The 10,015-nt window shown below is 35.0% G+C and overlaps 1 protein-coding gene across 3 annotated transcripts in view; it reads left to right on the plus strand.

The window, feature by feature from the left end:
* The window catches only part of LOC118735153 (ER degradation-enhancing alpha-mannosidase-like protein 3), a 434,164-nt gene that overhangs the window by 267,108 nt on the left and 157,041 nt on the right, over positions 1–10,015 (plus strand). The window contains exon 7 of one of the 3 annotated variants that reach the window (XM_036464788.1): positions 7,435–8,287. The exons of the other annotated variants lie outside the window; for them this stretch is intronic. Within the exon in view, the coding sequence (XP_036320681.1) occupies positions 7,435–7,443 (9 nt within the window). The 3' untranslated portion in view covers positions 7,444–8,287. Of the gene's footprint in view, positions 1–7,434; positions 8,288–10,015 lie in introns of those variants that run through there. 3 annotated transcript variants of the gene reach the window in all.

Below are 10,015 nucleotides of genomic sequence, written 5' to 3' on the forward strand. Positions count from 1 at the left end.
TAACAGCTTCTTTCGAAAGTCGAAAGTTTCTCTAAAATCTAAAGAATTTTGGTTTAATAATTAACAAATAAAACTTATTCCAGTTACTTACATTATCGAGTTCACCTCCAGAGGATTGGAAGCATCTCTGAATTGCCTTCTTACTGTAGCTTCTATGAGAGGATCATCAACTTATTCATTTGAATTTAGATAAAACGCAATTGAGGTTGAAGGAAACATGTTTTTTCTAACTTTTGTATGGCTTATGGGAAGCTTGCGCGACTTTTAAGTTTTCTTTGAAAATATTTTAGCTAGACAAGAACAGCTGTTTCATTTAAATTCACAACAAATGGTAAACAAATACCACTGTTCTTCACAATGGTACATCTATCGGGCGTGCGGAAACCATAATACGAAAACTCATTTTATACGATACGCTTGCAAGCGGTTACCGTCTATCGTATGAAAATTCATAATAGGGGGGCAAGTTTATAGATGAGCAACGAGTGGCACACTATGTCAAATGCTTTACTGAAGTCAGTATAAATAACATCAGCAGTTTTGCTTTTATTAAATGCTTTTGAGATTTAGGACGTTAATTCAAGTAAATTTGTAGAAGTTGATTTGCCCTTGCGAAACCCATGTTAACTGTATGAAATGCTAGAAGAGATAGAATGCGTCAACAGATTTGTTATTATTGCTTCAAATAATTTAGGAATTGCAGAAAGCTTAGCTATTCCCCGGTAGTTCTCCACTGAAGATCTGTTACCGCTTTTATGTAACGTGGTTATGAACGATTCCTTCCATATAGTTGGAAAAACGCCTTCTTTAAGAGATAAATTAAATAACGCTGTTAACGGCTCATGGAGATAATCGGCACAATTTCTAAGAATACAAGTAGGGATCTGGTCAGGGCCACAACTGAAGGACTGCTTTAAGGATTTCGAATAAACTACAACATCATCGGGGGTATTACTGGGATATTTATTGAGTTAATTGGACATAGTTTAAAAGGATAGTCAATGTTAGCATGTGAGTTAATGGAATAATTGGATTTGAAAAACTGAGCGCACATGTTAGAAATTGTTTGATTATCACTTGATACTTCATGGCGGAAGGAAACCCACGTACATTTCGCTTGGAGTTTACGAAGTCATAAAATGATTTGGGGCTATATATTATACGCCGTTTGATTTTACACAAGTAAGCTTTATAACCCTTTTTGTTTAATTCAAAAAACTTATGACGCAAAAGTGAGGAATTTACATAGTGTGAGTGTAAACCGGGTTTTTGTGTAATCTAAAATAACGTAGCTTTCTGTTTTTCAAATTTCTCAGTTCTTTAGTGCAGGGGTTCCCAAACTTTTTTCACCTCGGCACCCTTGTTGTGCTAAAAAAAATTCGCGGTACCCCTACTCTTCAAATGTCTACGAAAACAAGAAAACACAATGCAAACTTTATGCTCCTTTAGCTTAAATGTGAGGACTGAAATTGTTTTGATAATTCCATTATTTCCTTTACGTTTATTGGGAACTTTGACAATTTTACCCTGAAATCATTTGACGCTGAAAGCTTGCTGGTGTATTTGTTTTTAACCGACTGTGAAGGATAAGTTTATCAATTCGTCGGAATATTTTTTTATTATTTTTTTTCTGTGTATGCTACCGCATAACTTTGGACCACGTTAACCGATAACTATAATTCTTTTTTAAAGGAAAGGTGTCACCTGATAGGTGGTCTAATTTGGTTTAAATCCGATCATTGGATCTTGAATAGATTAACGATAGTCTTAAATTCTTAGATGGGAATTGAAATCGGTTTTGTTTTTTTTTTTGCTTAAAAATTACTTGTTTATGTAAGCATTTGTTGAAAATGCAGTCTCACATAGAAATGTAAAAGTAAGGCCCCTATTATAAGTTGCATTCGACTGTGGTCGAAAGTGCTGATCGAACGAATTTACATTTGGTATTATGACGCTCATTAAATTGTGTGCTTATTCATATGTATGTAAATTTGTGCAAATTAAAATGAAATAAAAAAGAAAGTGAGTTTATAAAAACGTGGTATAAATGAGTACAACGGAGTTCTGGTTCAACGATTCGCCAGAGGATGAGAGCTTGGTAAACTGGCTAGGAGTGGAAAATGTTTAAGAGGGTTTATGTATAGTCTTGCGAATATATTTTGACAAAATATATTTAAGAAATTTGTCTACAGATTTATTAAAAACTTCCGACTGTCTAAAGAGGCGTTTCTGAGCCAAATCTATTTAAAATATTTTAAAACTATTAACAGCTTAGGATTTTGTTCTCAGAGATCGTGCAAACTGAGTATTGGGATTTTCTTTCACAAGTAAAACCAGCCTTTCGAGCTTGTGTTTAATATTCACGACGTTAGAACTGCATGAAATTAATAAAAAATTTTAAAATTAGTGTCTAGCCGCCATAAAGTAAAAAACAAATGCAAAATCATACATTTTTCACAATTTTCTAACATTTCGCCGATGGTGTACATCGAAAACAAAATTCTGCTCGACAGAAAATTTGATACTCAACGAAAATTTCGACACGGTTGCATAGCTCATAATTTCACTTTCGATGTTCAATCTTAGATAACCAGCGAAGATCGAAAATCGAATGCAACTCATAATAAGGGTCTAAAAATCACTAGTATTTTTAATGCAATCTTGCCAACTGCAGTGTTTTCTGCATACACTTGCATCCAGAACTCTCTTGGCTCCCCTAGTAGTATTTAATATTCAAGGTGTGTCTTCACTGATATTCAGAAGGTTTTCAAATGCTTAATTTGTCATCTCAGTAAGTTTACTTTTCGGGCCACATGAAAACGGGTTTGTTATCCAGCTGAAGCCATCCTCAGGCAGTGTTTTTTTTCTAAACCTTCCAAGTTAACGCTGGTAATGCGCGTTGACGCTAAGAAAATAATTTTTAAATGATTTTAATTTTTTGAATTTTATATGGAAATTGCTAGTGAAACGGGCTTTTATCAATTTTCTTAGCGTTAACTTTGAAGTAGCATACGTTTTTCTGATTACTTTGTTTATTTATGGAGTTTTCATGCAAATTGCTAGAAATTCTAAAATATACATGTCACCAATAAAAAAATCTCGACGTGCTATAAAAAACCAGAGATGTATTTTAATTTCGCAGGCCTCTGTTATCTTCGCAGCGTCATCCAGTAAGGGTTTTAAATCTAGCGGCGGAATTTTCCTTGTCGCCAGGGAATACCGAGAGATCATACAGTGACTACTCGTGGCGTTTTCTGCCTCTTGCTTCATCCTCGACATCGCTCCTTTCGTTTTTCCAACCACCGCAAATATCCGCACACTTGCTCCATTTCAAACCATTGTTATGTACAAATTTGTCGATAGCTTTAAAAATGTCGTTGCTAGTGGCGTAAGTCTGAAGTACTTCGTTCTTCTTCGATTTGCATTGCGAATGGGTACCTCACTAACACGGGAAGACTGCCTCTAAAATCGTGTTGATTCGCTCTTTCACAGTGTGATTGCGAAGTTCCAAAGAATAAGTAATATATACACGTACGCGAAGCTACTGCGCTTGTTACGAGAACAGCCCAGCCAGCAAACAATCCGAAAATTAATCCAAAAACGGGAAGAAAAGTGGATGAAACGCGGATTAGGTCTACAAAAGTACCGAAAGTGGTTGTGAAAAGTTTACGTTTTCGGCTATTTTTCTGAAAATCTTCTGATTCAATTTTACGTTGACAAAACGTACTGGGGAACTACGCTTAAGAGCGAAATATCCCTTTGCTACAAGCTATTTGTGTTGTGTATGGGGTTTGACGAGCCGCTGAAGGTAATTTTAATGAATATCTAAATTTTTTGGTATTCTGGCCGCCATGTTGAAGTTTGATCAAACCGCTTGCGTTGTGTATGGAAAGTCTAAAGAATTTGTCCGCACCACTAGTATACTCTATCCATTAACGGAACCCCAGGTGTCACCCACTTTGGGAAGGCCTGCCTTAGTGAACCGTAACTGTGTTTGTTCTTCAGGAACATACATGCGTTTGGGCGCATGCTTTTGAAATAATGTATGCAAAGTAAAATTAAAAAGTGCAACGCTTTGTTCAATATTTTCTTTATATGCAGGCCACGACCATTTAGACAGTTCTTTGTTAAGCTTTTTATACCCGAGTGCACTTGTGCACAAGGGTATTATAACTTTTTTCACATAACGGTTGTTTGTAACAGAAAAAACGATTCGAGATAGATATAGACAAATGTATACATAAATGATCAGAATGAAAAGAGAAATGGATTAAGCGGTGACTGTCTGTCCGTCCGTCCGTCCGTCTGTGCACACGATAACTCGACACGCACACTTATGGTTACATGTGTATATCTTGGTAACCGCTGCACCAATTTCTTCCAACCTTGGCACAGTTGTTGGCCTTGGTATAACATACGAAGTGGCCGAAAATTTTAGAGAAATACGAAATCTTCGATAAAGCAGTAAATATTAAAGCTACTTTATAAAAATTTGGTGCTTTCAACAATTTTTTACCAAGAAATACGTTTATGATAAAATTTTGGAAAATGGGCGTGGCTCCGCCCACTAATGATCACATATACATATGTATCTCGGTAACCGTTCTACCAATTTGTACCAAACTCGGTGTGGTTATTCTGCTTGCCACATAGAAGCAAAACGTTGAAAATTATTGAAATCGGACTAAAATTATGGCCGCTTTTCATATAACAGTAAATTTCGGAAATGCTTGAAACTTCAATACTTCGAAGTTTAAGGACGCTAATTTACTCAAAATTGATACAACCCGGCTTACCATGTAGCGGTAGCTTTCGGAAAGGTGAAAAACATATATTTAATACTTGCGCCGGGTATTTAATGTTCGGCTCCGCCCGAACATAGACTTTCTTACTTGTTAAAGTTGGCTTTCGAAAAATCAAGCGAATATTTGGTTCGTATGCTTGGGTACCGCAATTTTGACCATCACTTATAACTTCGTAAGATATCTCCATAGCGGGGTGGCAGACATCTTCGAAAAAAAAATAACACAAACGGCAATAACGCAAAATTTGCTTTATTTCACTTTTAAATGGGAAATAATACCAAAATCTGAGTTTTGCTTTATTTCCAACAAAGGTTGGAAATAAATCAAATTTTGCCTTATTTCCCATTGCTTATTTATACTATTTGTAAAAAAAACAGTTTACTGACAGAAGGAAAAAGAACTTTGTTTATTCCAAAAATACAATTAAGCCAAGGCACATTGAACAGGTAATATCAGTATAGCAGCTGATTTGATTTTTTTCAAATTATTTGTTCTCGAAAATGTCAAATATTTCATCTCACAAAAATTCTAAATTGTTAAAATCTATTTGCATGTTAAACATTTTGCATACAAAACCAGCGATTAAATAGCAGCTTTTGAAAAGCTCGCCCAACTCAGCAGCACAACCGCTAATTACTGGGCCTGGCACAGGATGGATCAATGCTTCGAGAAGCGAACCAATTTACTAAGAAAGAAAGTTGCAACAATTTTCATTTTTTTCAATTTAAAATTTTTACCTTTTTCGTATTTCGCATGGCACGCTTTGATGTAGAAGAAAAAAATCAGAACAGTTTTTGGCACCTTCGATGCCAGAAGCAATAACAAAATACAGGCAAATGTTGTTTTTGCTCAAATGCTCTAAACCTGTTTGATATGCCTTGAATTAAACAAAAAATGTGATATGATTCATATGAAGAAGGTAATATTCACATAATATTTTTACACTTATGAAAAGTCTAACAAAATACAGGAAAAGCATCGTCTTTAAAAGCTGTTCCGCATATTGGACATATCGCTTTTGTATGAATTTTTTCTGCATGCTTTATAATATATGTTAAAAACATTGCTGGAAAACCTTAAAATGTTTGCATGAAACCCTGTCGCAATAAACACATGAAGCAAGGCACATTAAACAGGTAGTATCAGTAGAGCAAAAACAACATTTGCGTGTATTTTGTTGTTGCTTCTGGTGTCAACAACTGTTCTGAATTTTTTCTTCTAAATCAAAGGGTGCCATGTGAAATACAAAAATAATAATAAATTTAAATTGGAAAAAATAAAAATTGTTGCAACTTTCTCTCCTAGCAAATTTGTTTGCTTCTCGAAGCATTGATCCATCCTTTACAAGGGCCAGTAATCAGCGGTTGTGCTGCTGAGTTGGGCGAACGTTCCAAAAGCTGCTATTCAATCGCTTGTTTTGTATGGAAAAAGGTTTCACATGCAAATGGATTTTAACAATTCAGAATTTTTGTGAGAAAAAATTAAAAATATTTGACATTTTCGAGACCAAATAATTTGAAAATAAATCAAATCAGCTGCTCTACTGATACTACCTGTTCAATGTACCTTGACATGAAGTAATAAAACAGCTTTCTCGCTTTATTTTCTGACATTCGGCATTTTATAGGCAAATTTTCAAATAAAGCAGTGGCACCTGGTAAATTCCACTATGGGTGGGATGCAGGATGCAATAACACCATACACAATAATTCCCATTACTTGGACATTAAAAAGCAGTTTCAGAAGTGAACTAGTGTTATTTTATCATTTTTCCTTTTTCTAAACGGTTATAATGCCACCAGTACATAATTGCGAAAGGAGGGGAGGGGTCGGGGACGCGAACGCGACGTCGAACGCGGCGCGGGACGGCGCGCGAACGCGGACCGCCGCGACGCCGGGCACTTTCAAAATTGTATACTTACAAATCCGTCCATTTAACTTGTTCATGTACTACTTTTTGTCAAATGTAACTGGGTGACTACGTACATATGTGCACTAGTTTGCTTTATTACTCAAATTGTTAAGTATAAAAGCAGGTCTTGGTGCTCAACGAGAAATGAAATAAAGCAAATTTGTTTTGTTTCACATTCAATTGGGAAATAACACAAATTTGCGTTATTGCCGTTTGTGTTATTTTAAAAATTTTTTCCGTGCAAATATTTCAAAATTGGTCTATTGATTTTTAAATCTGAAAAGTTTCAGATCGAGCATTTTAATCTGATACTTGACTTGTACGATTAGTAGATCGCTGAGAATAAGCGGTAATAGATTTTTAATTAATACAATTAATTTGTTGAATCGGTACACTGTTACCAGTTTTGTATATTCTACTTATACCCTTTTCTGATTACTTTCATACTATTTTTGGTTTCAGTTTCTGTACTTCTTTGAGCTATGATATAGTTGGTCACATTAGTTATACATCATTTTAAAGGTATATAAATCCCCTTTTCAAAACAAAAATAGTCAAGCTGTAAATAGATAAGTGCATCAAGTACGAACATAGAGGTTGTTTTGAAAAAAAGTGCAGGGTTCTGGAACTATGTATACGGAACCTATTTTTATGTTGTACTCGGCCATAGCTACAACATACACTATGTATTAAATATTATATAATAAACTAACGTAGTGTTTTTGAAAAAAATTTTAGGCTGTTGCTTATTCCTTAGATGATTATTCCAATGAGTGGACAGCGGTGATGGCTGGCCCATCACATTTTAGTCTCGAGCTGACAGGAGAACAATTTGTAGAAGGAGAACTAATTTTGGCAGCACCTTTCCCAGCTTGTGAAGAGCTCACAAATGGTGATGAAATCCGTGGCAAAGTGCTTATTGCTGAACGAGGGGATTGTACATTTGTGAGTAAAGCACGTCTGGCACAAGCAGCTGGTGCCCTTGCGCTAATAGTTTGTGATAATGTGGCGGGATCTTCGGGGGAAACACAACCTATGTTCGCTATGTCAGGTGATGGAATCAATGATGTTAGCATTCCGGTGGTTTTCATGTATTCACAAGAATTTAATAAACTCGCTAACATAATACAACGTAAACCAAAAATGTCTGTGAGAATCATGCAAATGATCGAGTTTAAGCGGTGGCAGCTCGCAAAAGATTCAACGCGGATACTAACAAAAAAAAAGTATCATACGTCAGTGGGCACAAAAACATACGTCAACTATAAAACGATATCGTCAGCTGAACAGAAAACACAATCAAAAGATGGAGTTTCGCCTAACGTAAATGTGAAAGGATCAGCATGCTCAGAAATGGATAAAGCTTCACCAACAGCAACGGGATCAGTAAACGCTAAAGATGAACTCTAGTGATATTTAATTGATATGTCATAGGAAATTTTCTTTTAAATTCTTCCCGTTTAAAGGAAATTGAGGGCCCAAATCATTTTTAAATGATTCACTGTATATGTATTGTTTACATCGCTTTTGAGTTAAAAATTAATTAGAATAACAAATTATCGCCATGGAATAACTAGTGTATATGCATACATTCATAGGGCCATTTTCACCATCTCTGGTTAACACTAATCCCCAGTTAAACATCGTTACCGACGGTACTGACTCCATTCATTTAACATTGGGTCGGTAACGTCGGTAAAACTGTTTAACTGGGGATTAGTGTTAACCAGAGATGGTGAAAACGGCCCTTACTGTTACAAAATTGAGTATACGGTTTATAAGATGGAGTTTCGCCTAATGTAAATGTGAAAGGATCAGCATGCTCAGAAATTGATAAAGCTTCACCAACAGCAACGGGATCAGTAAACGCTAAAGTTGAACTCTAGTGATATTTAATTGATATGTCATAGGAAATTTTCTTTTAAATTCTTCCCGTTTAAAGGAAATTGAGTGCCCAAATAATTTTTAAATGATTCACTGTATATGTAGTGTTGTTTACATCGCTTTTGAGTTAAAAATTAATTAGAATAACAAATTATCGCCATGGAATAACTAGTGTATATGCATACATTCATAGGGCCACTTTCACCATATCTGGTTAACACTAAAACCCAGTTAAACATCGTTACCGACGGTACTGACTCCATTCATTTAACATTGGGTCGGTAACGTCGGTAACACTGTTTAACTGGGGATCAGTGTTAACCAGAGATGGTAAAAACGGCCCTTACTGTTACAAAATTGAGTATACGGTTTATTTTTTGTTTATATTCGCAATGTCTTATATGCTAACAATTTTTTGTTAATTTTTTATAAAAATTTTACTTATATTTTAGCACGCCCCATATAAATCCATGTATGAAACTGTGTACGAACACTAGGAAAAATCTGCAAAATTTCAGAAAAATTGCGAATTTTTTAATAAGAATTTCTAAAAAAAACTTCAGGTATGCAAATTTATAGCCCAGTAAATTTTAGTATAATAATGTGCAAATTACAAACGTCGAAAAATTCGCGTTGATTCTTGAGGTTTTTTTGCTGACTTTCCATATAAAGTATTTTCAGATTTTTTTTATATGAAAAAAATTTAAATTTTTACACATTTGGAATTTGCACATTATTACACTAAATTTTAATGGACTAAAAATTGCATTCCTGAAGGTTTTGCTGAAGCTTTGCACATTTTACCAAATTTTCCTCCACAGTTGCATACTTGGATCAAAATGGGGTTTTATAAAATATAACGCAAATCTTTATACAAAAATAACAAAAAATGTTTAGCATCTAAACATTGCGAATATCAACAAAAAACTGTTAACTTTATTTTGTGTGTAACAGTGTATCAGAAATGCAAACACGGTTAACTATGATAAACTTAAATGTGAGGCAATGTTACATGTATGTACATGTTTCATAATATATGTATATCGACCCCTAATTGCGATTTTATCATAAGCGACAAATTATCGAAAACAATATTTTGTTTCAAATAGGTTACAAGTACGAGTTACAACGTCCTACAATATCACAGACTTTGAATATTTACCGTTACGGAAATAAAGCAAAATGAATTTTATCGTTTGCTTTGTTTACACTTTTGAGATCCTATAATATAAGATTAAGCGACACTGTGTGTACAGAATTGTATTGTAAAAAGCAGTTTAACTGTAGAGAAGTTGCCTTTATGCCGCGATGTCTGAATTTGGTATCCCCGCGAAACTAATACGGCTGTGTAAAATGACGTTGAGCAATACCACCAGCTCCGTCAGAATAGGGAAGGACCTCTCCGAGCCGTTTG

This window comes from Rhagoletis pomonella, unplaced genomic scaffold (genome assembly GCF_013731165.1).
Source record: "Rhagoletis pomonella isolate Grant_MI unplaced genomic scaffold, Rhpom_1.0 Rhpom_scaffold_00003, whole genome shotgun sequence".
In the NCBI taxonomy this organism is placed as follows: Eukaryota; Metazoa; Arthropoda; class Insecta; order Diptera; family Tephritidae; genus Rhagoletis; species Rhagoletis pomonella.